Source organism: Loxodonta africana, chromosome 1, assembly GCF_030014295.1.
Source record: "Loxodonta africana isolate mLoxAfr1 chromosome 1, mLoxAfr1.hap2, whole genome shotgun sequence".
Classification (NCBI taxonomy): Eukaryota; Metazoa; Chordata; class Mammalia; order Proboscidea; family Elephantidae; genus Loxodonta; species Loxodonta africana.
The window spans coordinates 137,649,444-137,676,465 of NC_087342.1; the positions used below are offsets into that span (position 1 = coordinate 137,649,444).

At 39.2% G+C, this 27,022-nt stretch overlaps 1 protein-coding gene across 1 annotated transcript in view; it reads right to left on the reverse strand.

Annotated features, from left to right (window-relative positions):
• IMPG1 (interphotoreceptor matrix proteoglycan 1) overlaps window positions 1–27,022 on the reverse strand; it is a 127,425-nt gene that overhangs the window by 79,088 nt on the left and 21,315 nt on the right. Inside the window, 7 exon segments of the mRNA XM_064294647.1 lie at window positions 6,555–6,633; window positions 7,447–7,523; window positions 8,225–8,273; window positions 8,275–8,461; window positions 9,818–9,838; window positions 13,679–13,737; window positions 26,620–26,772. Coding sequence (XP_064150717.1) covers window positions 6,555–6,633; window positions 7,447–7,523; window positions 8,225–8,273; window positions 8,275–8,461; window positions 9,818–9,838; window positions 13,679–13,737; window positions 26,620–26,772 — 625 coding nt within the window.

Here is a 27,022-nt window from a genome sequence, read left to right on the forward strand (position 1 = left end):
CTGGGAAGATGGCTCCAGGTGCTCAACACAGCCCATCTCAGGCTCAGGGAAATCAAGAGCCACTGAAGCCAGCTTTGGGGCTGGAGTCGTGCTAAAATATACGCAAGTACTTAGCTTTTGCTGAGAGTGCCATTCTTCTCTGGGTCTGGAGGTGTGAGTAGGCTGTGCGGCTGGATGTTTCTCCCTGTAAAAACTGTGGCCGAACACTATCACCAGCCTGCTGCAGCCGCTCCGGGAAATGGTGACTGAGGGATCATGGCGATTCAGGTCCTGTAACTCTTCTCTGCTTCTGAACCATCTCATCCTCCCCCTGCCACTCAGTCCTTTTTCTATCTTTGCCTTTGATGTTTAGGGCTCTTAATTTGTGATAAATATAATTGTTTTACTTGTTTTTTCAGGTCTTTGTTGTAAGAGGGATCGCAGGAAGCGTCTGGCTAGTCTGCCATCTTGGTCCCGCCCTCGACATTGTATTCTTATGTTAAAATGGGATTTCATCTCTGACAGCTACACTTTTCCAATAGTTTGTCCAATCAGTGTTGTCTTAAGCTCTTTCCTCCTTATGTCTTACATTAACCTTTTTTTTTTCTGACAAATTCCTCAATTCTCCAAATGTAATAGTGGAATAATATGCTTTTATGTTAGAAGGTCTGTTAAAATGGTCATATTGCTTAATTTTGGAATTACTTAAAGTTTTGTTCATGTAAGAAATTCTCCTTATCATCAGAGATTTTTACTACTGAGGGTTGTTTCAGGGAGTAAAGCTCAACAGGCTTATTCTAATTGCTTCAGTGCCACCAAGTATGAAAGAAAACAGAACTGAGACAGTTTCCAGATAATCTGTGACTCAGCTGCTATGCCTCATGGTGTGTGGCATGTCTTCTGCTGAGCTGAGAGCTGCCATGTGCTGGTTTTCTGCCACTGGTGAGGCATGGGCATTTCAGTTACAGTTAGTAAGATACAAATACAACTCCTGTGGTCTGTTAGTGGCTACCCTAAGAAATGAGAAGGGACAGATTGTAGTCGCAGTTCCCTGCCAGCCTAGGAATTATTCAAACAAGTCAATTACATCCTCTTGCTGGAATCAGGTGTCACCCCATTCTTTTGTTTCTACAAAGCCTGCCTCCCCCTGATTGTTCACTCTCTTCCTTGTTCACTCCCACGTGGCCCTTTCTAGGGGTAGAGCCCTTGTCTCCTGGCTGTGAGTATGTTTATACTGCTGTTGCTCTCATTTATCCAGTGTTGGATGTTATATGTTTGGCCCTCCTCATAACCATAGGGTCGGAATTCTCCCGTGAGTTGGAACTGATTTGACGGCAATGTGTGTGTGTGTGTAATGGAGTGAACAGGAAGTAATCAAAATACCAGTGCATGATTATAAAGAGATAATAGCCCTTTGCCATGATGTTGATTCTGACTCATAGCAACAGTATAGGGCAGAGTAGAACTGCCCCATAAGGCTTCTAAGCCTGAAATCTTTATGGAAGCAGACTGTTACATCTTTCTTCTGTGGAGCAGCTGTTGAGTTCAAACCGTTGACCTTTTTGTTAGCAGCCAAGTGCTTAACCACTGCTTCACCAGGGATAATAGAAGGGCAATATTTGGATATCTGAGAGACATGGCCAAACTAGATCACAAGCCTAGTAGAGAAACTGCAGACACATATATTACCACTTCCCACTAATGAGCCTGTAATAGACATTGCTCCTTAATCAGGCCACACTTTCTTACTAAACTCATTCATGGCTTCAGAATTCTTCAAAAGGTTTTACCTCTTAAAATTCATTAAAATAAATTCACTTCTGTCCATCTTCACTTTCTATCACCCAAGCTCAAGCCTGGATTACTGTTAAGACTCTTCTAATTACTTACATTTGCCCGCCTCTGGCCAGTTCTTCACAATACAGTCAGAAGGATCTGTTTAAACTCAAATTTGATATGTCATTCCTTTGCTTTAAACCCTTCATGGTTCTTAAAAGGACTTATAAAGTTCTACCTTTCTAGAGCTTCACCATTTTCTGCTCTCTATTTAACTCATGTTCTAGCTATACTAACGAGTCCCTAGGTGGCACAAATGGTCAAGCACTTGATGACTAGCTGAAGGTTGGTGGTTTGAACCCACCTAGAGGCACTTAGGAAGATAGGCCTAGCAATCTGCTTCTGAAAGGTCACAGCCTTGAAAACCCTATGGAGCAGTTCCACTCTGCACACATGGTGTTGCTGAGTCCGAATTGACACCACTTGGCAACTAATAAAAACAATAGGAAGTCATCAGGCTGGCATAATGGAGGAATATCCCAGTCATGAGAAAAAATAATTTATGCAAGAGCATAAGTGCATGAAAGTTGGTGTTCAGTGGTATGACCAGAACTGATAGCAGAAAACTATTCCTGGGCCATAGATTTGGCTCTGAGCTTTTCTGTAGCCAGAGCAAAAAGGAAAATACCAGATTATTCCCATTAAATTTGAGTTTCATAGAGGTATTATGATACAAATTTATTCCTTTCTTCCTTCCTTTAATTTATTCAACATATATTTGTTGCCTGTCCACTATGTGCTAAACATATGGTTGGGCACTGGTTGGGACCACAGTCCCTGACCTCATGGAGCATTAGAAGATGGGTTCTATACTGAGTTCATTCAATTTAGCACACTCCACTGATTCATTTCCATGGAGTCAAAGGCTGCTGTCAGATGAAGAAAAATTGGAAACAAATGTTGATTTCAACATATTTCCCATATAGGAGAATACAAGACAAAACAATGTCCAATAGCAGAATAGCTCTGCCTAAAGTTTGCTAAATCACCCCTTAAAACATTGTAATTTGTTAAGAGACTAGGCTTATATTTTAAATGGAATGTATGTCAAGTGAAAAAGTCCATAATTTGGGAGAGAAGGCACTAAACAGCTTTTCTCTTGATAGGTCAGATAATCACGCTAATGAGCTAAAATAGAAACGTAATACCCCTTCCCATTTAAAACAAAACACAACACAGCACAACACAACACAAAAACTTATGTTCTAAAGATTTGATGCTATTTTTGAAGGAGTTGGATACATGTATGTGAAGGATACAATGTTGAGTTTTCTATGGTTATGACCCGTTTGTTATGAAATAGAAGTGATGTTAACAGATAGCTGGCTTTGTAAGAAAGAATGGCTTGAGATCACCTCTCCTTAAAATGTTTATGATAGAAGACTTCAAAATTCTATACACCATACCAATTCATTTAGTTTTCTAGAGGCGTATTTTGCAAGTACTTTATCTCAGGGGTTTAATAACTAAATTAAACTGCTTAATCTTGAAAGATTTCTGTCAGTGTATTTTACTGAGATTTTAATGGCTTAGTGGCATTTAGTGACGCTAACCTTAAAAATTTTCCAGGGTAAAATTATTTCAGTAATACCATGGTTCAGAACTTTGGAGCACTACTTGTCATTTCACCTGTGCATGGGAGAAGCCCAGAATTGTTTTATAGGGGAGAGAAGCATTGGTCTTGTACAGAGCACATTTCTTTTTGCTCATTTCCATGTAGAAGTGGGGTGCCTTTTTAATCAGGAATGTTTTCTGGCTAGGGTCTTCATTTTTCCTTAGGACATGTTATTCCTATCTCTGGCTGGGCTGACCGTGAAAGCATATGGATCTGCCCTTAATTGGCAACGTAGCATATTTGCACTCTACGCCCATGTCAGCAAATGTAACTTTTCTTGCTCAATACTAATAAAAAGCTCAGTTAAGAGATATGATTTTCTTTTTTGGAGCACATTCATTCCTCTAGATACTCAAAAATCAATCCTTAAATTAAGGTAGACTGTCAGAACCTAGCCCCTCAAAGAGCTGCTGGCAATGAAGTGGGCCCTGGCATGCTGCTGTGTGTCTCGTGTGAGGGCCTTAAAGGAAATGCCCTGACACTGTGAGTACACAGTAGGGAGGTTGATGTGGACAAGACATTGTTCCCACAACTCAGTGTTCTCTCTATGAGGACCCACAGGGGGAAAAAAATCTTTTTTCTCTAAGCAATTGCCAGACTGTAAGCATGCGGACCCAGAATTGCATAAGGTGTTTTTCTTATTGCCAAGCCTGCTTAGAGACAAATCCATGAACCTCATTTTTTATGAATGAGGTAGAATTTTAGTAAAATTTAAAATCCCCGTGAGAATCTAATAATAAGCCACAGTACAGAAGATTGAAGAATAGTGAGGGAAATTTTAGAAGAAACAAGAAGGAGTCGTTTTGTGGAAGCCAAAGGAAGGAATTTCAAGAAGGGAGTGGTCAACAAGAATCAATCACCAGAAATATCAAATTAATGATCCTAATTGATCATTAAATTGATCAATTAGGAGTCCATCTGCGACACTGGTGAAAGTTGTGTCTTTGTAATGTGTGGTTAGAAGTGAAACTTTGTGGTGATTAAGAGGCGAGATAGTAGAGACCCAGAAGCATAGACTATTTAAAACATGTTGATAGAGTAGTGAATTAAAGAGAGAGGAGGCTGAGGTTTGAAGGCAAAGGAAATTTAAGGGAATTGTTTTAAATGATGGGGTATACTTAAGCCAAACTTAGTATAATAGGTGGAGGAAACTTAATGATGGTCCTGCCCCTGGGACCTTGAGCAAGGCTCTTCACATCTCTGGCCTTGGCTTTCTCATCTGTGAAACACAGTGAGTTCTCTAAGATCCTTTCAGGCTTAGTGTTCTGTTGAATACTTATGAATGGAAGGAATGTATAAATAAAATAAGAAAATAAAGCAATTAAAAATACAAAAATGCTTTCATCATATATATACTATTATTTTTATTAATCTACTTGAAATGCTTTATGTTATCTTAATGCTTAATGAAAAGAAAGAATCCAGTGAGCATTTAATACCAATCACTTCACCAAAGGGTTGGGTTTGTTTTATGCAACCAACTCTTAAATGATTTGGAAGTCAAAATAATGGTTGATGTGGATTATGGTAGATTATAAATGGCCAGAAATTCTTTTATTCTACTCCCACTGAGAGATAGGGTTTATGTTCCCTCTCTGTGAATCAAAACAGGCTCTATGGCTACCTAGCTATTAGAATATAAGAAAGTGATGGTGTTTCTGGGCCCTTAAGAGACTGGCAGTTTCACTTTCTGTCTCTGGGAATCCTGGCTCTTTGAACCCAGCTGCCATGTTGTGTGGAAGCCCAAGCAGCCCTGTTGAGGGGCCTATATAGAGGAGGAATGAGATTGCCAGCCAACAGCTGTGGGTGAGCAGTTATTTGTCATCCACATAAGTGAACCATTTTGGAAATGGTTTTCAACACCAGTTGAGATATCCCAGTTGACACAACATGGAGCAGAGAAGAATCATGCTCACTAATCTGTGCCCAAATTTTGAATATATAGGAAAAGTAAAAGATTGTTGTTTTAAGCCACTAAATTTAGGCGTGGTTTGTAATGTAGTAATAGATAACTGCATCATGCAGTTAACATTTATTCACTGGTAATCACGTAAGCCAAATCCAATTTACATAGTTCTGCTATCATGCCATGTATGCTATGCATTCCTGAAAAATCTTGCATCCCACAAAATTGCATACAAATTGTACAGAGTTTATAATAAGGCTGAGGTTGACCACTTAAAACCTGTATGATTTTGTAGTAAGAGCCCTGACTAAAACAATAACAATCTTATTAAAATATCAGTCACAACAAATCTCCACTGACATTTGCACTTAGAATCACAGGACATCTTTATCAAACTTACATTATGGAGCTTGTGTGTCCCTAAAGACATTTACACTTGTAGCATTACCAGAAAGTTCTATAAAATAGAAAGCATAGGGGTTCTTAGAGTCACTAAATCAGCTACTTCCAGCACTAAAGGAAGGCTCTTCTGTAGGAATTTTAGTTCTTTTTTTTCTTCTTAAGGTCTTCATATATTGCCAAATTTTTCTCTTAGACTATGAGAAAGTTTGACCCTATTGCCTCAAAAACTAAAGTTCCTGGAGAAAAAAAATGAACCAAAAAGATTTCAGCATTAACTGACGTCCTTCCTTATTTATCAATTATGCATGAGGTAATTTTCATTAATGAAAATGTAGGAGAACAGTATCAATGGTCAGCCTGTACACAACACCTTTCTCTTTATTTGTGCCCTAAAGGAATACATATATTGACTGCAAGGGCCCAATCTGTCTGTTGCCATAGCCTCATGTCATGGACTTGGGTCTTAGGACCTACCTTTCCTAACTCGGACTCTCAGTTTCTAAGCCAAGAAATTGCTGTTCTGTGTGGACAGCAGTTGATGCTACTTTGGTTTCAGGTTTCTTCACCAGATCCATAAAGAAAGGGCTATCAGTGCGCTTCGTGGAACTAGGAACTGGAGCTGAGGGAAGGATTTGAGGGTGTCCTCCTCTTCAGAGGAGGGTGGCTCTACCGACTGCTCGTTCATTAGAGGTGCTGGTGTAGGAAAACCTACTGCATCAGGGATGACTCTGTCACTGGTTTTTGAGGCAGTGTCATAGATGGATTCCTAAAGGAGGAGGTTGACATCTAACATAGTCTTTGTGGGAAGACACTCACCAGGTAAACCGTGCTCTGCTCTGTCAATTGTCTCAAGCCTGGATTGATCAAGAGGAAGGTCTGGACTCAAAGTAGTACCCTGAAGAATGAATTTAGGAAGACAAATGTTGAGAAGGAATATTTCATGGCTATATTCTGTATGTTTTTATTATTTAAATTCAACCAAATCACATAATAAGTTTATTTGAGTCTACTATGGAGGAAGATTCTGATGTAGAAACATGTTCTGGAAAGATAACTTGCAATGAGACAGTGGCTCAAACTAGTCTATTGGCTTCTTGGCTAACTGAATCTGCCTGAGTTGGATCAACACAACTAAAATGCTTTAAATTGTGTCAATTATGTCTGAATTTCTGAATCCCTTCATTATGAGGGGGACACGAGCTTGGTCAGCACTTTTATTTATGAACACCTCAATGGCAGCTTCTGGCATAAATTAAATGAACATAATTTTAAATGAAATATAAAAATTACTGAATTTATTTTCCAGGACATTAATTTATACTTATAAGCCCCACAAATAAATATTTAGATAAATCTAAGACATGAAAACAAATTTATAAAATCTGTCAAATATGCTTATGTTTACAATTATTTTTGAAGGTCAAAGATAAATAATATATTCTGCTGTCATTCTTTTCAGTTCTTGAAAATGTGTTTTATCAAAAACAGAAAATTTCAACTCTAATTGAAACAAGAATCTAACTAAATTAAAGGAAGCTGTGAATTTTAGGGTATTTGAATCAGAGGTTGTATCATATTTTATTAATACAGATTGTGAAGTACTGCTTATAAAAATCAGAAAATAATCATAATTAACATTGCAAATAGAATTTTGCCCCATTCAGTCCTTAAGCTGATTTTTGAAGAACAAAAAAGACACCAAACTCACTTTTGTGATATCAGCAAGGGGTGTAGGCAGCACTGGTTGAGTGTCCTGATCAGAGCCTGGCAACGACTCAACAATTTCTGTGGGTGAAAAATCATAAGATTTTGTGGGGGCAGTAAAACAGTCAGGGTTGAAAAATGTGGTAATAACCAGTTCTTAAAGAATGTTGTTATTGTGTGCTGTCTAGTTGATTCTGACTCATAGTGACTTTATAGGACAGAACAAAACTGCCCCATAGGGTTTCCAAGGCTGTAATCTTTATGGAAGCAGACTGCTGCATTTTTCTCCCCAACTGCCAACTTTTCATTTAGCAGCTGAGTGCTTTTACCACTGCGCCACCAGGGCTCCTTTCTTAAAGAATAGTACAATGTTATTACAATTGAAAATCATCCTAATTTAAGTGTGTAATCTGTTTCCTGCTGGGATCTGACTGCTATAGATGAGGGATTCTGTTTGGGTTGTGTCAGGGGAGCTGAATTCTCCAAGGGTTCTCCTCTCCTCTTGGGTTTCAATGGATGACCATAGTTGACGCAGACTGAACTGAAGCCCTTGGTATTCTCCTAGAGCTACTCTTGGTGTGAAGTGGTCACCAAAGGCTCATTAAATGAGACACAAGAGGGAATGAGGAAAGACAGAAATGGTACTGTACATGATATATCTCACAGTAATGACTGACTCTACAAGGTCGAAGTTAACATGACAGTGACAACGAGGCATTCACATTTCCTAGTCGCTCTATCAGAATGAGGATAAACCCAGAAACATGAAATCACCAACTGACCATCAACGAACTGAATTGTCCCCACGTCCAAGGATTGGTCTTCCTCGAGCCGCTCTGCTGACCAGCTTTTTGAGGTCTATAGCTGTGAGATAGACTTCTGGTTGCCTGCTCTCCTCCATGATTCCATGACTTTCAATTTTGTTGGAATCAAAAGACAGGAGGTCATCCGCAGGGCTCTTTGCTTCTGCGTTGTCTCTCTTGAAGATGGCCACAAGTCGTACCTCTACGAAACTTAAACTGTAAACAGCAGAGGACACATCCCACCCAAAGCCATTGTTACATATCTTGTAAAGAGACTCACTATGTTGCTACAAGGCTTCAGGTCATCTTCATCCTCTTTCCTTATGTGTTCTGAAAGAATATTCCACCTCAGAACCAATTTTGATGTTTATCAGAAATTTAAAATATAGGAAAATAATTAACATATATTTTTAATGGCCAAAATAGAATGCCAGCATGGAGGTTAAGTCCAACTTGAAGAAGAATTACTAACTGAATCAAGTGGTCATAGATTTTCCATTTAGGTTTTTATAAAAATGTATTAATTGTCAAGCGTTGCAGGTAGTGACCAGTGTTTTTGGTGGTATCATAGGTAAAGTTAATCAGTGTGAAGGATGAATTGCTCCTTCTAAAAACAGACATCTTTAGGAAGGTCTATGACATAGCAATGTATGATATAGCAGTGGCTCAATACTATTTATGTGTTGTAACCAAGTCAAAAACTTTAGTCCTTAGGGCAATTTCCATTCTACCTTTTTCTAAGAAGTATTTTTTAATTAAAAAATAAAACTCAAAACATAATTTTTCCTCTTAAACTGCTTTTGAAATAACATATCAGAAGAAAGAGAAAGAAAAGTAGTACATGGTTAACTATATTATTGCATTTATTCATTCAATGCCTTTTTGCATGTAAAAATGAAACAGAATTTTCTACAGCTCTGTCCTCTAGGATCGGGTTTTACCTTTTAGTTCATACCATAAATCCACACAGAAGGGTGTAGAAGTGTTATAGAGGCCATAGGAACTGATAATGTGTTTTTTTGGAAGTTCTTCAGGCAGCACCATCAGTCTGAGTCTACAGTTCATTATCTTACTCGTCAATTATGGGAGCCGAAGCTAGGTTCTTATTACTGATCTCTCTAAGGCATAATGGGTCTTTTCACAATTCAAACTGACCTTGAGACCAAGGAGCAAATTAGTTCCTCTGCTTTATTGCAGACTTAGGTTGCATGTATGTATGTGCATTCAGGCAGACAACTTCCCATCACAAATGGCATTTCAGAAATAGTTAAAGCATGCCTGCATCACAGATATGTGCTTTTCTAATTAAACCTTGAGTTTTATAGAATACTTTTTAGCTGACTAATCAATGTTTACCTGCTTAACACACGTAGCGATTTAAACTAGAGCCTGTCTCCCTCCACTACTGAATAATTGGTTAATCACTCCCATTTAAATAAGAAACTACTAAAAGGCCATTGGCTTATCCTAGACATCACATATAAAAATTATTTGTACTAGGTCAGCATATATAGATTTGTGGGGGAAAATATACTGTATTTCTAAACATAAAATAAAACAAGTCCAAATTACCCATCTCTTTCTTTCTTTGGTCTTCATTTCATCATTCAGAACGGAAACATGCAGAAGAGAAAAAGTTATGAAATTGAGATATTCAACTTGTCATTGCATATTAAAAAAATGGCACATTCTTCTGTTTCATAGTCTTCTATTTTTTCCCAAAGCTTTGAAGGAAACACATAAATTACCACCAGAATCTGACTGAAAATTCTGAGAACCGTAGAAATCTTGGTTAATAAACATATTATGTTTCTGATTAGGATCTGAGCCTTAGTTCAAAGATCATACGTACTTTTGACCTTTCTGTTAAACTCCTGATTTCTTCATATTCCTCCTAAAGAGGCTGCAGATATGTTCTATATAGCTTACATTTTGGGTGGTGTTGGTGCCAGGAAGTTTTTCAAAAGCATTTTATAAATGGATCTCTTACCTTCTGAATGGCAATAAATGAGTAGTTTATTCCTGAAACTAATTTGTCCATCTGAGGCCAAACCCTGTAACTGGTGTTTGGTTGACTAATTCTCAAATTGCTTCAGTCAGTAAAACTTGACGGAATGTCCAACTCAACAAAAATGTGTTGCAAGAACAAACAGTTATCACTTATTGAGTGGGTGGTCTGCTCTAGGCAGTTTACATTTCTTCCCATTTCATCTTTCCTACAACACAATCTCCACTTTCCAGATAAGGGAACAGGCACAGGGAGGGAAGGTGTTGGGGGGAAGTGGCAGAGCCGGGATTCAGACCCTGGGCTGCCTGACTTCAAGGTCTGGGCTGGTTTTGCCATGCCACACTCTTCTCGGCCAAGTGGTCACCAAGCTGACGAATACATCTTAGACTTCTCTGGGCATATATATGTATACCTATATTTACATCTAGATGAATTTAGTTTAGAATTCAGTTTTTTCACTTTATATTTCCAGTGGTAGTTGCCAACAGACATTCTACACATATGCAGGGATTAGCATTGCTGCTCTTTCTGGATTATGACTCCGCCCAGCTTTCACTTCCAGGTGTAATACGCCTGAAATGGACCCTGCTGCAACTTCTGTGGAACTCAGGGAGAATCAATGATTATTTAACTAGGGCTGTTCTTGGGGAGGGACTTCCTTCTGGGGCAACCAAGCATTCATTCAGGGTCTACTTCTTGCTTGTTTCCAGCAGGTAGTTTGTGATCCATGACACTCCCTGGAGAGGCCAGCCTTTCTGGCCCAACACCCTAATTTTGTATGATGGCGCTAAGTTTTTATTCTTCCTTGTATTGCTTTACTGAGGTATAATTGACATATAACAACTGCACATATTTACGATGCACAATTTGATAAGTTTGATGGTAGCTGTACATCATACACACTTGTGGAACCATCAAAATCAAGACAGTGAACATACCCTTCATACCCAAGAGTTTACTCATACCTTTTTTTAATCCCTGCCTCTTGCCCCCTTCACCTCACCTTCCCCAACTATTGATCTGCTTTCTGCCCCTGTAGATTAGTTTGCATTTTCTAGAGTTTTATATAAATGGAATCACAATGTACTCCTTTTTTGGTCTGGCTTCTTTCACTCAACATAATTATTTTGGGATGCATCAATGTTGTTGTGTATTCTAATAGTTCATTTTTTTGCTGAGTGGTATTCTGTTATAAGAATATACCACAATTGTTTATTACTCTGTTGTTTCCAGTTCTTGGCTGTTACACATAAAATCGCTACAAACGTTTGTGTACAAGTCTTTGAAGAGTATACCCTCAAAGTGGATTTAATGATTGTTAATAGTTTCCCACATTTGCTGTAAAAGATGAAGCAATCTTTAAAGTGGACCTTTTACTGTTCATCCTTATAATTACATTAATAATAGATGTCCTAACTACTTCCCAATTGTGTTTAGAGAATTGAATGAGGTCATTGACATAAAAGTAGTTGTTCAACTGTAAATCAGGCTTTATACAATGAGTCGAGGGCCAGATAGTTCCAAGAGACTCATGGGCCCCTCGAGAATACTATTTCCTTCATGATAAGTTTACAGTATTCTGAGTACTTTATCAATGATTAAAAGTTTGTCACATTTATAAGAATGTATTTTATTATATTCAGGGGCCAAAATATTTTTCCGGAAACGGAATCTTTATTACATAATAAAAATCATTGACAAGATTTGATCAAGTTTATTTTGTAAACAGTTTTGGAGCAAATAATAAATTCTTATAAATACATGGGGAAAGTACAGCTTGAAGGGATATATGTTTACATTTTTTACTTAGCAAAGTTTCATTTTGGTTTTTTTCTGATACAGACACTTAAAAAAAGATGGGATTTTCATTTATTGAAGGGAGGGGATAATGAGCATTTGAACATTCACCAGGAGGACTCTTCCCATCATTTCTTCAGCTTCAAATAAAAAATTTCTTCTTAAACTGCAGTGGGTTATCCAGACTTTGCCATCTATGTGGAATGTTCTCCTATCTGCTTTTATTCCTCTCTAACGCATCTGATTTCACATGGAATACTGCACAGCAGCATCTTGAAATAAAGTAAAACAAGCCTACTTTGGTAAATATTAAGGATTTCATCTTCTATAAACTTCACTTTTTAATACTTCTTTCTTCTGGAGTAATACCAATCGGTGGGGCCTGATAACTTGAAAAGAAAGAAACTGGCAAAGCTCCCCCAGAAGCTACTCTTTATAGGATGTTGAGGCCTTGCCCTGTGCACCTTGTTGCTTTAAGGCAAAACATGGTGAAGGAGCCAAAAAAGAACTTCAGTGCAGCCCTCTCTCCTAGCTTTACAAATCCCCTTGGAGGCATGAAATTTCATTCTGCTCACACAGGGTTGATATTTACCCTGCAGCATGTTAAAAAAAACAAAAAGAAACAAACAAACAAAGTCATGATCTTTTTTTTACCTGTAGATGTTTGAATAAAGAGAACTTAAAAAAAAATTTGAGCCCTAAAACATGAACCCGCAGTAGAATGCTGGGATGCTAATGGATACAGACCTGCTTGTGGGAAAGCCAGCAGGAACGTAACTTAGGCCTGCCTTAGCGTGGCACTATTTTATCATTTTCACTTTTTATTTACAATTTTAATTTAATGATTTTTGAGCAGGAATATATTACTATAGTTCAGACATCAAAATGATTTAAAAGGTCTATTTTGGGAAGCCTTGCTTCCACCTCATCCCTGTCTGCCCCATTCCTCTACTGCCTTTTTCCCCATCCAGCTGCCTTCAAATAGTTTTCTACTCATGTTGACCCCATGTGCGTCAGAGTAGAACTGTGTTCCATAGGGTTTTTAATGGCTGATTTTTAGATCACCAGGCCTTTCTTCCCAGTTACCTCTGGGTGGACTTGATCCACCAACCTTTTGGTTAGCAGCCAAGCAGTTAACTGTTTGCACCACTCACAGACTCCTCCTCTTCCCGTTGGTACTACTTTGTATTAGTTTCACCTGTCTCCTTCTGGTAGCATGATTTGTTTAAATGATGATGCTATTTTGCAGTCATTAGGAAGCCAGGTAATCAGACACCGAGGTAACTAGTTGCTACTTTTTTGGATCTGTCTCTACCGAGGCATTTTCATAAGAGGTACATTAATAACAAGATTGCCAAAGGACAGCAGACGGGCTTTCTGCAGAGAACTGTGTTCTTGACTCCCTGAGGAGGGAAGAAATAGAGCTTCTGTGTAGCCCCATAAAAAATCACCTAGAGTTGTATTCTAATTAGGCAATTCCTTTATCTGAGATGTATTCAGTTTTCAGGATTTGGCAGCACTAAACAGTTGTGGGAAAAGGGACCTTATAATCCTCGTGATACTGCTTTTAAAAGAGGATAGGGAGAAATTTATTTAAAAATTGAGAAGAGGCCCATTCTCTTACTTACCTAAATCCTAACACATGGATTTCTTTGAATCCTGGAACTTTCTTAAATACCTTTTGTATCTGTAGAGAGAAAGAAATTTATGAAATTTCTTTGGTTCTGGTGGGTCAGATCTTACCTAACAGGAAAAGCCTAAACACTTTTTTTTTTTTTTTTTTTTATGATTTTTATTGTGCTTTAAGTGAAAGTTTACAAATCAAACCAGTCTCTCACATAAAAACTTATATACACCTTGCTACACACTGCCAATTACTCTCCCTCTAATGAGACAGCCTGCTCTCTCCCTCTACTCTCTCTTTTTGTGTCTATTTCGCCAGCTTCTAACTCCCTCTACCCTCTCATCTCCCCTCCAGGCAGGAGATGCCAACATAGTCTCAAGTGTCCACCTGATCCAAGAAGCTCACTCCTCACCAGCATCCCTCTCCAACCCATTGTCCAGTCCAATCCATGTCTGAAAAGTTGGCTTCGGGAATGGTTCCTGTCCTGGGCCAGCAGAAGGTCTGGGGGCCATGATCACTGGGTTCCTCCCAGTCTCAGGCCATTAAGTCTGGTCTTTTTGTGAGAATTTGGGGTCTGCATCCCACTGCTCTCCTGCTCCCTTAGGGGTTCTCTGTTGTGTTCCCTGTCAGGGCAGTCATCGGTTGTATCCAGGCACCATCTAGTTCTTCTGGTCTCAGGATGATGTAGTCTCTAGTTCAGGTGGCCCTTTCTGTCTCTTAGACTCATAATTGCCTTGTGTCCTTGGTGTTCTTCATTCTCCTTCGCTCCAGGTGGGTTGAGACCAATTGATGCATCTTAGATGGCTGCTTGCTAGCGTTTAAGACCCCAGACACCACTGTTCAAAGTGGGATGCAGAATGTTTTCTTAATAGATTTTATTATGCCAATTGACTTAGATGTCCCCTGAAATCATGGTCCCCAAACCCCTGCCCCTGCTACACTGGCCTTCGAAGCATTTGGTTTATTCAGGAAACATCTTTGCTTTTGCTTTAGTCCAGTTGTGCTGACCTCCCTTGTATTGTGTGTTGTCTTTCCCTTCACCTAAAGTGGTTCTTATCTACCATCTAATTAGTGAATACCCCTCTCTCACCCTCCCTCCCTCCCTCCTCTCGTAACCACAAAAGAATATTTTCTTCTCAGTTTAAACTATTTCTCAAGTTCTTATAATAGTGGTCTTATTTGTCCTTTTGCAAAACTGACTAATTTCACTCAGTATAATGCCTTCCAGATTCATCCATGTTATGAAATGTTTCACAGATTCCTCACTGATCTTTATCGATGCATAGTATTTTGTTGCGTGAATATACCATAATTTATTTATCTATTCATCTGTTGATGGGCACCTTGGTTGTTTCCATGTTTTTGCTATTGTAAACAGTGCTGCAGTAAACATGGGTGTGCATATATCTGTTCGTGTAAAGGCTCTTATTTCTCTAGGATATATTCCGAGGAGTGGGATTGCTGGATCGTATGGTAATTCTATTTCTAGCTTTTTAGGGAAGCGCCAAATCGATTTCCAAAGTGGTTGTACCATTTGACATTCCGACCAGCAGTGTAGAAATGTTCCAATCTCTCCACAGCCTCTCCGACATTTATTATTTTGTGTTTTTTGGATTAATGCCAGCCTTGTTGGAGTGAGATGAAATCTCATTGTAGTTTTGATCTGCATTTCTCTAATGGCTAACGATCGTGAACATTTCCTCATGTATCTGTTAGCTACCTGAATGTCTTCTTTAGTGAAGTGTCTATTCATATCTTTTGCACGTTTTTTAATAGGGTTATTTGTCTTTTTGTAATTGAGTTTTTGCAGTATCATGTAGATTTTAGAGATCAGACACTGATCTGAAATGTCATAGCTAAAAACTTTTTCCCAGTCTGTAGGTAGTCTTTTTTACTCTTTTGGTGAAGTCTTTGGATGAGCATAGGTGTTTGATTTTTAGGAGCTCCCAGTTATGTAGTTTTTCTTCTGCATTCTTAATAATGTTTTTTTATACTGTTTATGCCATGTATTAGGGCTCCTAACATTGTCCCTATTTTTTCTTCCACGATCTTTATCATTTTAGATTTTATATTTAAGTCTTTGATCCATTTTGAGCTTGTTTTTGTGCATGGAGTTAGGTATGGGTCTTGTTTCATTTTTTTGCAGATGGATATCCAGTTATGCCAGCATCATTTGTTAAAAAGACTGTCTTTTCCCCATTTAACTGTTTTGGGGCCTTTGTGAAATATCAACTGGTCATATGTGGATGGATTTATGTCTGGATTCTCAATTCTGTTCCATTGGTCTATGTATCTGTTGTTGTACCAGTACCAGGCTGTTTTGACTACTGTGGCAGTATAATAGGTTCTAAAATCAGGTGTGGCAGTATAATAGGTTCTAAAATCAGGTAAAGTAAGGCCTCCCACTTTGTTCTTCTTTTTCAGTAATGCCTTATTTATCTGGGGCCTCTTTCCCTTCCATATGAAGTTGCTAATTTGTTTCTCCATCTCATTAAAGAATGTTGTTGGGATTTGGATCGGAATTGCATTAAATGTATAGATCGCTTTTGATAGAATAGACATTTTTATAATGTTAAGTCTTCCTTTCCATGAGTAAGGTATGTTTTTCCACTTATGTAAGTCTCTTTTGGTTTCTTGCAGAAGTATACCATAGTTTTCTTTGTGTAAGTCTTTTACATGTCTGGTAAGATTTATTCCTAAGTATCTTATCTTCTTGGGGGCTACTGTAAATGGCATTGATTTGGTGATTTCCTCTTCAATGTTCTTTTTGTTCATGTAGAGGAATCCAACTGATTTTTGTATGTTTATCTCGTATCCCAATACTCTGCTGAACTCTTCTATTAGTTTCAGTACTTTTCTTGAGGATTCCTCAGAGTTTTCTGTGTATAAGATCATGTTATCTGCAAATAGAGATACTTTTACTTCTTCCTTGCCAATTTGGATGGCCTTTATTTCTTTATCTAGCCTAATTGCTCTGGCTAGGACCTCCAACACAATGTTGAATAAGAGTGGTGATAAAGGGCATCCTTGTCTGGTTCCCCATCTCAGTGGGAATGCTTTCAGGCTCTCTCTATTTAGGGTGATGTTGCCTGTTGGCTTTGTATAAATGCCCTTTATTATGTTGAGGAATTTTCCTTCTATTCCTATTTTGCTGAGAGTTTTTATCATGAATGGGTGTTGAACTTTGTCAAAGGCCTTTTCTGCATCAATTGATAAAATCATGTGATTCTTGTCTTTTGTTTTATTTATGTGGTGGAAACATTAATTGTTTTTCTACTGTTGAACCATCCCTGCATACCTGGTATGAATCCCACTTGGTCATGGTGAATTATTTTTTTGATGTTGAATTCTATCGGCTAGAATTTTGTTGAGGATTTTTGCATCTACGTTCATGAGGGATATAGGTCTATAATTTTCTTTTCTTGTGGTGTCTTTAGCTGATTTTGGTATCAGGGATATGGTGGCTTTATGGAATGAGTTTGGTAGTATTCTGTCCTTTTCTATGCTCTGAAATACCTTTAGTAGTAGTGGTGTAACTCTTCTCTGAAAGTTTGGTAGAAGTGAAGCTGTCTGGACCAGGGCTTTTTTTTGTTAGGAGCTTTTAAAAAAAAAAAAAAAATTTTTTTTTTTGATTACCTTTTCAATCTCTTCTTTTGTTACGGGTATTTAGTTGTTCTACCTCTGTGTTAGTTTAGGTAGGTAGTTTGTTTCTAAGAATTCATCCATTTCTTCTAGGTTTTCAAATTCATTAGAGTACAGTTTTTCATAGTAATCCGATATGATTCTTTTAATTTCAGTTGCGTCTGTTGTAATATTGCCCATCTCATTTCTTATTTGGGTTATTTGAAAAGCCTAAACACTTTTGATGAGTTAGGGAAAAAAAAAATGAAAATGGAAAATTGAAGCAACCATTGAGGTAAAACACTTTGCTCTCAGTTCTTTGTGAAAGCCAGAGGAAAGTGTTTTGATATTTAAAAAAAAGCTGTAGTTGGGTAGTTCTGACCTGCTTTAGTGGTTACTTTACATGAAATATGAAATAAGTATTAGGTGTTACTTGGAGGAAAATTTTATGGCTACAGGTTTTTCATTTATATACACAGAATGACTATAATATATTCTGAATTGAATTAAAGAATTTAGAAAATATATATAATGTTAAAGAGATTATTAAAGTGAAAATGGAAGGTATTCCTACATAAGATGATAAGGGCAGATTCTAACTTCATAGATTAGATTTGTTATTAGATTTATGTGAATTACACTAGAAATTTTCTTAATTTTGCCTTTCTAATGAGGTATTGGAGCCCTGGTGGCGCAGTGGTTAAGAGCTCAGCTGCTAACCAAATGTCAGCAATTTGAATCCACCAGCTGTTCCCCGGAAACCCTATAGGGCAGTTATCTTCAGCCCTATAGGGTCACTATGAGTTGGAGTCAACTTGAGGGCACCAGGTTTTAATGAGGTATTGTCTTAGTTTCCTAGTGCTGCTGTAACAGCACAGTTCAGGAGGCTAGAAGTCTGAATTCAGGCACCGGCTTTAAGGGAAGGCTCTCTCTCTGCCCATTCTGGGGGAAAATCCCTGTCTCAGCTTCTGTAGCCCCAGCATTCCTTGGTTCCTTGGTAATCCCCAGGTGGTATCTATCTTTCCTCTATTTGTGCTTGCTTATTCCTCTGTGTGTCTAACCTGCTCTTTTTATATCCCCAAAGTCATTAGGTTTAAGTCACACCCTACACTGATAAGACCTCACTCACATAACAAAGAAAACCCTATTCTAAATGGGATTACATCCACAGGTATAGATAGGGGTTAGGGTTCCAACACATACTTTGGAGGACACAATTCAATCTTTAACAGGTATCTTAGCGAAATAGTTTACATTTACTACTCCCAGTTACTTCCCAGACCACCACAGTGTGGTGTCTGTTTCTGGATTCCCACAGGAGGGCTCTCTCCAGAACACTGTCTTTAGGCCCGGCTTCCTCCAAAGCCAGTGGCATTTTCCATTCCTCTTCTGTGGTATCCCTGATCTTTCCTCATCCTTCTTCCACCTCTCTTACTATGCTCTCCCTCCTTTTCCTATCTTTACTTTCTATTTAAATATAAGTAGTCTGCACCTTCCATCCTTAGCCTCCTTGTCCTGCTCACTCTTCCATTTAATCAATAAGCTCTATTGTAGGCACTGTGGTAGGCCCTGGTAAACAATGTCTAATTGACCAGCATTGCCCCATCCAGCTTCCCTGGACAAAGGCTGGGAGGCAAAAGAGACCAAGAGAAAAGGATAGTAGTTAAGTGGAGAATATTGGGAGGAAGAGCAGATGAAAGACAAAGCTGAAGGGTGAACAGGGACACAACCCTGTCCTCTCTTCCTTGTCCTCATTACCCTTCTGTCACTTGTTGGGGAATCTTGTTTTTTCCCATGGCTCCAATGATCACCTAAGACATGGTCCTGAGTTTGTGACATGAATATCCTGATATTTGCCACTAACTGAATATGCCCAAATCAAATTATTCTCTTCCATAAAAAAAAACAAAAAGAAAAAAAAAGTTATTCTCTTCCACCCAAATGTGCCTTTCTTCCTGGACTATTTTAGTCAGGGTAATAAGCACCCATATTTTTCCATGCCAGAAACGCCGGTATCCCCCAGGCACCTTCCCTCCATATGCCCTGCACATCCAGTCACCAACTCCAACTCCTGTTGGTTTAAACCCCACAGTGTTTTTTGTTTCCACCATGTTCTTATTTCCTACTTCCCCTTCTGCATTGCTGAAAATGGTTTCTGGTATGTGTGGGGGAAAGCAAGGAGGTATTGTTTCCTTGAATACAATCTTTTTTCCAAGTTAATCATTCCATATCTGTTGCTCTTCACTAAAAATCCCTTGATGGGTTGCACTGTCTATTGAATAAGGTAAATTTTTTTGGAATGGCATTTGAGATCCTACCCAGTCTGACCCCACCCCCAGTATTTTATCATTTTCACTTCCTGCCATTATTTCCCTCTTGGTGAGTCGGAATTGACTTGACAGCAATTTTTTTTTTTTTTTTAAGTCACACTAAACAATCCCCTGCTCTTTTCCAAATACAGTCTGCACTTCTATTCCTCCAGGTCTCTGTGCATCCTTTTCCTTTAGTCCAAGAAGCAATCCCACCCCCCACCTTCGGCTCATTGACTTCCACCCATCTTTCAAAGCCTACTCCAACATCTTCTCTAATGAAAGCATTTGTACAGCCTCAAAGTCAGGCTCAATTATTTCTTATCCTAGCCATCTAGTACTGGGAGGGAGTACACTCACCAATAGGACTCAGCAAATTTTATTTAATCAAGTTCAGTGCATCCCTTCATTCTCTAAACTCATTAACATGCCACTGTGTTGTTACCGTAACTGTAATTACTGCCCATTCCACATTTTCCAAGGCAAGGAGTATAGCATTGATCCACAGATAATCCCCAAATCACATACTGGGTTTTGGGGTACATCATGGATTTTTTTTCCAGGAGGCTGATTTACCTTTAAATTATATTTTCTTGTGCTAAGATTTAAAACAATTTTTATTCCCTGGACACATACTCCCGCTATGAGTTGGAATCGACTCGATGGCACTGGGTTTGGTTTTTGGTTTGGACATATACTCCAGAGCCCTGCTGGTGCAGTGGTTAAGAGCTTGGCTGCTAAGCAAAAGGTCAACAGTTTGAATCCACCAGCTGCTCCTGGAAAACCCTATGGGGCAGTTCTACTCTGTCCTATGTGTTGCTATGAATCAGAATCAACTTGACGGCAATTTGGCTTGGTTTGGTTTTTGAGCATATGCTAACTGCAGTGAAGAGAGTAGCTCAGATTTTGGGTGATAATGAGACACGTGAGTTGATCTGGGCTTAAAATATTGGTTTTGTTATTTTCTAGTTTCGAGACCTTTAGTTCATTGCTTAGCCTCTCTGAATCTCAGTCTCCTTAGCCAAGATGAGATAACAGTTCTTATCTCATACGGGTGGTGTAAAGAATAACTCACAATTAAAAAATGTCTAGATCTATCTATTACTGATGAAGATCAAAGATTACAGCCTTCAGTGTGGATTATACCTCAACATAAAACAAAGATCTTCACAACTGGACCGAAAAGCAACATCATGATAAACGTAGGAAATACTGAAGTTGTCAAGGATTTCATTTTACTTGGATCCACGATCAATGGCCATGGAAGCAGCAATCAAGAAATCAAACAAAATATTGCACTGGGCAAATTTGCTGCAAAAGACCCTTTTTAAAGTGTTAAAAAGCAAAGATGACACTGAGGAAAAGGTCTCGTGTACATGCAAAAGCTGGACGATGAATAAGTCCGAAAAAGAATTGATGCATTTGAATTATGGTGTAGGAAAAGAATATTGACTGTACCATGGATGGCCAGAAGAGCAAACAAAAGTGTCTTGGAAGAAGTACAGCCAGAATGCTTCTTAGAAGCTAGGATGGCGAGACTTTATCTCACTTACTTTGAACATGTTGTCAGGAGGCACAGGTCCCTGGAGAAGGACATCAAGCTTGGTAAAGTAGAGGGTCAGCAAAAGGAGGAAGACCCTCAACAAGGTGGACTGACACAGTGGATGCAGCACTGAGCTCAAACATAGCAATGATTATGAGGATGGTGCAGGCCTGGACAGTATTTCATTCTGTTGTATATAGGGTCGTTGTGAGTTGGAACTGACATGAGGGCACCTAACAACAGATCTATCTATATGGGATCAAATTGACAAAAGCAACTTGGAAGATTAGATACGAACTTCAGGAGGCAGTGAGTTTATGCTAATGGGGGAAGAACAACTCAGAAAAGGAGGGTGAGTATAATTGCACAACTCAAAGAATATAATCAATGCCACTGAATTGTACATGTAGAAACTGTTGAATTTGTGTATGTTTTGCTGTGTATATTCTTAACAACAGCAATAAAAAATAAATTATAAAAATAAAAAGTGTTTAGCACAGGGAGAGGAGTCTTTGGGTGGTACAAACTGTTAATCTGTCTCAGATGCTAACCAAAAGGCTGACGATTAGAATCCACTCTGAGGTGCCTAGAAAGAAAGAGCTGGCGACCTACCTCTGATAAATCAGCCATCGATAACTGTGGAACACAGTTCTGCTATGGCACACATTGTGTGGCTGTGAGTCAGAGTCAACAGGAAAGCAACCTTTTTTTTTTTTTTTACTTAGTGCAGAGCAGAGAGTTGATGATGTTGTGTTATTACTTATTTGGTTATGCTGTAGCTCTCCTACCAGATTACCAGCTCCCTGAGAGCCTGTCTTTTACTTCACCAACAACCATGCAGTCACCACATAGTAAGGGGTCCCTGGGTGGCTGAATTACCAGACAAAAGGTTGGCTGTTCAACCCACCCAAAGGTGCTGAGGAAGACAGGCCTGGAGATTTGCTTCCAAAAGGTCACAGCCTTGAAAACCTTATGGAGCAGTTCTACTTTGCACACATGAGGTCACCTGTGTGGGAATCTCCTCCATGGCAACTAATAGGGGTGGGTTATCCAATAAGCAAGGTAAGCACCGTGCTTACCTTATCAGGTCATCTGTAGTGAACAATTTCACATTTTTTCACCACATCAAAGATTCTGCTTCTAGGTATGGCTGGTATCTGTCTCTCTCCCAACCCCAAAGCATCTTCCTATAGAATCAATGCCTCTTTTCAAATTTACAGTCCCTGACAGGGATGGATTTCCTAGTAAGCAAGGTATGCATGGGTTTACTTGTTGTGGTTATTTACTAATCTGTAGTGACCAATTTCACATGGCTTTCATGCCTACCTTGCTTACTGGGTAATCTGCCCCTGGCGACTAACAACAACAAGATGGAGCCTAGCAAGGGTAGAACAAGCCTTTGGCTAAGCTTTTTTGAAAGACTGTATGGGGAAAGACAGGATAAGGATCTGTGTAGGGGTTAGGGGTTATGTGTATAAATTTACACTGTGTTCCCAATCCCCAAATGGGCTTAATGGAGAATTAGGAGGTTATATTCTGCCCTAGAGCCGGTGGTTATTATGGCAGCAGGCAGGGAAGGGTTGGGTGCATGCTTCAGGTCTGTTCTGGTCTTTGGTGACAAACAGCTTTGGAACCAGAGGGACTGCAAGTGTAAGGATGAGCTGCAGCTTCTGAAGCAGGAAGATTCAGACCCTAAATCGTCCCTCAAACAGAAACGTTGTATATATGCCAATAGTCAGGCGCAGAACTGCCTGTGTGGAAGCCCGCAGTGGCAGCAGCGACAGCAGGGAGCACCGCTGGGGGCGCCCTCTTACTTCTTCCTTTCCAGGAGTGGTCCTTGGCCCTGGCTAGGGCGAGGGGATTTATTGCTTGTGTCCATGCCCTCTTTGCGAACACTTTTATGATTAAGAATCAGCTTTGCTTAGGAGGCTGCAGAAGGCACCCAGGGAGGAGGTGACAAAGGTCTTCAGTTAATTCTGTTAAATAATCTTTCGGGACCTTCCAATCATGGAGCACTAACCACTAAATTGCTAATTAAGTGCCCAGCTAACCTTATTAATAATACTAAATGCACAAAAGCCTCCCTGATTCTGTTGGAATGTATATTAACGGGGCTATAAAAAGGCAGCCTAGCTGAGTTCTCATGGATGTTTGAACAGTAGAAAGCATTCAGACAACAACTAAGGGATTCCTTTTGACATTTGTATTAAATTGCTCATTAGGTTTATTGTGGAAATTAAATTACTGCAAAGCACTGTCCATTAATTCCTGATTAGGCCTGAATGACTTTGCTAATGCAGGCCTTGGGCTGTGGTGAGGCTGACTGATTATCTGATGGTAGGCTGTGAGGTTTGTAGCAGGCTGTTGAGATGGTCTCTGGCAGCTCAGGAGTCTGGAAGGGGAACAAGATGCTAGAAACAGAAGGGCTCCTTCTTCGAGATGCCAGTAACTGTGCAGATGGAACCAGCAGGACTGATGCAATGAGTCTCTGGAATAAGACTGGGCAAGATGTACTCTTCTTTGGCTAACATATTTTTCAGATGCTAGAAGGGGCATACTCATTTGATGATTAAAATACAAAATACTGTCCTTATAAATGTTCATGGTTAGATAATCTCACAGATGCTTCTATTGTCAGATTCACTTTTTAATTTTTTTTTTTTTTTTTTATAATTGTCTCTGTTCTCTGTTCTATGAACCTCTGAATTATGGACAAATTCACCTTACCCTTTAAAACCAAAAACCAAACCCAGTGCCCTGGAGTCGATTCCGACTCCTAGCGACAAATTTGCCCTTACTTTGAAATGAGTGAACCAGTCCCTACTCACAACAAATTCTTCATCCCAATCATCCTCACTTGCTGCATGTGCAACTTTTAGTTCATTGAAAAGGCTTTTCTTGCACTAAAGTCAGGCGAAATAAGAACCGTGTGCATCTGTTCCGATTTACCTACAAATTTGACTTAAAGATACACTTAAGGACTAGGTCTTGTTCGTAACCTGAGAACTGCTTATATTTGAGAAAAATAGGAAGCACAGAATTGTGGTTAAGAGCATGGGTTCTGAGGCCAGGCTGCCTGGGTTTGAATTTTAGCTTTGCCTGTTAATAAGTGTGTCATTCTTGGGCTGCTAATTCATCTCTTTGTGCCTCAGTTTCCTCACTTGGGATAAAGGAGAAATGATATTACTTAACTTACAGAATTGTGTGAAAATTGAATGAATTACTACACATAAAGCATTTATAACAGTGCTAGCTATTAGTACTATAAACAGCATTTTCGACTTAGACAGGAACCTTAAGGTCACCTTTGATTTTTAAGTGGGGAAACTAAGGCCAGGGAAGGCAAGTGATCCGCAAATTCTCATGGCTAATTCTTAGCAGAAATAGGACTAAACCAAAAGACCAGTTGCCGACTGTGTTGATTTGTAGTCATGGCGACCCCCTATGTGTCACAGTAGAACTGTGCTCTGTGGGCTTCTCAGTATCTGAGTTTTTGGAAGTACATCACCAGGTCTTTCTTCTGAGGCACCTCTGGGTTGGACTTGAACAGCCAACTTTTTATTTAATAGCTGAGCAAATTATTGTTTGAGCCACCCAGGGAATTCCAGAAACAAGACTAGAACTCTGATTTTCAAAAAAAAAAAAAAAAAAAAAAACCCTAATTTATTTGCATTATTCTACATCAGATGGTTTTGGGTCAGGGAAGACAGTGTGTGACCAGTTATTCAATTTTGCAAATTCTCTGACGTACTTCATTCACTAAGGTTTTGCTGAAGAGAATGTTTCAAAGAACAATTGGAAAAGTTAATAAACGATTCGTTAATTCATTCTATCTAATAATCCATGTCTAAGTACTTCTCTGCTTCATGAACACCCCATGCTGATGCTTTCTTTTTGAAGGTTGTAGGAGGTAGAGATGATTCTTTATATTTTATTGACTGAATGATGCTACACGGAGAGGCCAGAGGTTAAGAATGTTTGACTCATTCATCTCTCCTCCAGCTGAGAGGAAGAAACATTGACTTCTCCAAATAGGAGAATTAGGAAATGGTTTGTTTCTTGGTTGTGTTGAGTAAGAGGCATGTGCACCCAGGCTGTCCATAAATCTAGTTCATGGTTATGTAATCTCACAGATGCTTCTATTGTCAGATTCATTTTTTAATTTTTTTATTATTGTAAAAAAATATATAACACAACATTTGCCCGTTCAACATTGTTCACATACACAGTTTAGTGGCACCAGTTACATTAATCACTGGGGTGGTGGGGATTACATTAATCAAGTTGTATAACCGCCACCAATATCCCTTGCCAGTTTCCATTACCGAGAACAGAAACACAATGCTTCCTAAACAATGACTTCCCCTCTGCCTTCACTCCTGCCTCTGGCAGATTCATTTCCACACTCAGTTACAGAGTAAGTTAACTGCATCCTGAGTTCTGTGCTAGGAGGTAGGGCTACAGAAACCAAAGAAACTGTTCTGCCCTCAAGGAGAAATTCATAATCTGGTGGTGGCTGAGGAGGGAGGAATGGAGACAGAAAAGGTCTTAGGCAAGCAAACAAGCAATGTCAAGACAGTGTGATAAGTCTTGTCGCAGCAGTGGACACCAGGTGTTAGCAGAGCCCAAGGGGAGAGGGGCCCATCTCAGAATGGGCTGGGGGAACTTTCCATGACTAAGCCCTAAAATTAGATTGGGGAAGGGCATTCCAGATAGAGGAGGCAGCACGTGTACAGGCTGAAGGCGAGGAGAGATTTGCAAGTGGCTTGTAGTTCCGGAAAGAAGAGTGCAAAGGAGGGGGATGGGAAGGAAGTGGTGCAAAATAAGGCTGGAAAGGAAGCCTGGGGTCTTATCACAGCACATCTTAGATGTTATGCTTAGTATAGCAGTATGGAGTTTATACTGCAGGGAATGAAGAACATTTTAATTTAATCAGGAACTGGTGGACATGATGATGGTCAGAAAGGGAAGAGGCATCTTGAGAAGGCTCTTCAGTTTAGCAACTGATGACATGGACAATATACCTGCCTTCCACTTACCCATGAAAAATGTAATGTATTTAAATTGCATCAAACCACAAAGACAGAAATATTATGCAAATACAAAGTATCATAGATTAAAAAAAATTATATTTCAACTCAGCATGATCCCTGTTTGGTGCCTACATGGCCATTGTAGACAGAATATCTGCTCAGTGGCCTGTAGTAAATGAGATCTCAAAACCTACTAATATTTAAAGAAAATAGAAATATAAATAACTTTTGAAAATGGAAAACCCGTGAGAAACTTCTTGGAGATCTTTTTTCTTAATATTTTGGAACCCATTATAGTTTTTGCTTTTTTTCTTAATGGTTATAAATGATTGCCAAGTTACAAGAATCTGAAACTATTAGCCTAAAAGGCTTATGTACTTTTGGCTCCAGGTTCTGGGTTATAAGTTGGTATGTGGTGGTTTGGGGTGTGTTCACTCACCTGGAGTTGAGACTTGGCTGCTAGCTCCTGGTAATATGGGGACTGGGAGTCAGTGAGATCCACCTTGAATCTCTGGTTTGCCAGAGTGACGCTGAGCTCCACCTTCTGCTCCAGTGGATCCTCAAACTTGTTAGTGAATTCAGTTTCTCTTTCCTGAGTTGAAAACAAAAGCATTTCTATTAATATAAACCACAAGCAAATGGTTAAAGTATGTAATATTTATTGGTATTGCTACAATAAGCGGATTATGAATGCTCAAGTGCCTTTAGAATAAAAATCCTATTAACTTAGAAGTGGCCTTCGAATTTCATTGAGAGGCAAAGTACCAAAGCCCTATTAAGTTAACTATCTAGAGTCCTTGAGAACAATGTCATGTTATGACCATGAGCTTTGTGAAAGCACA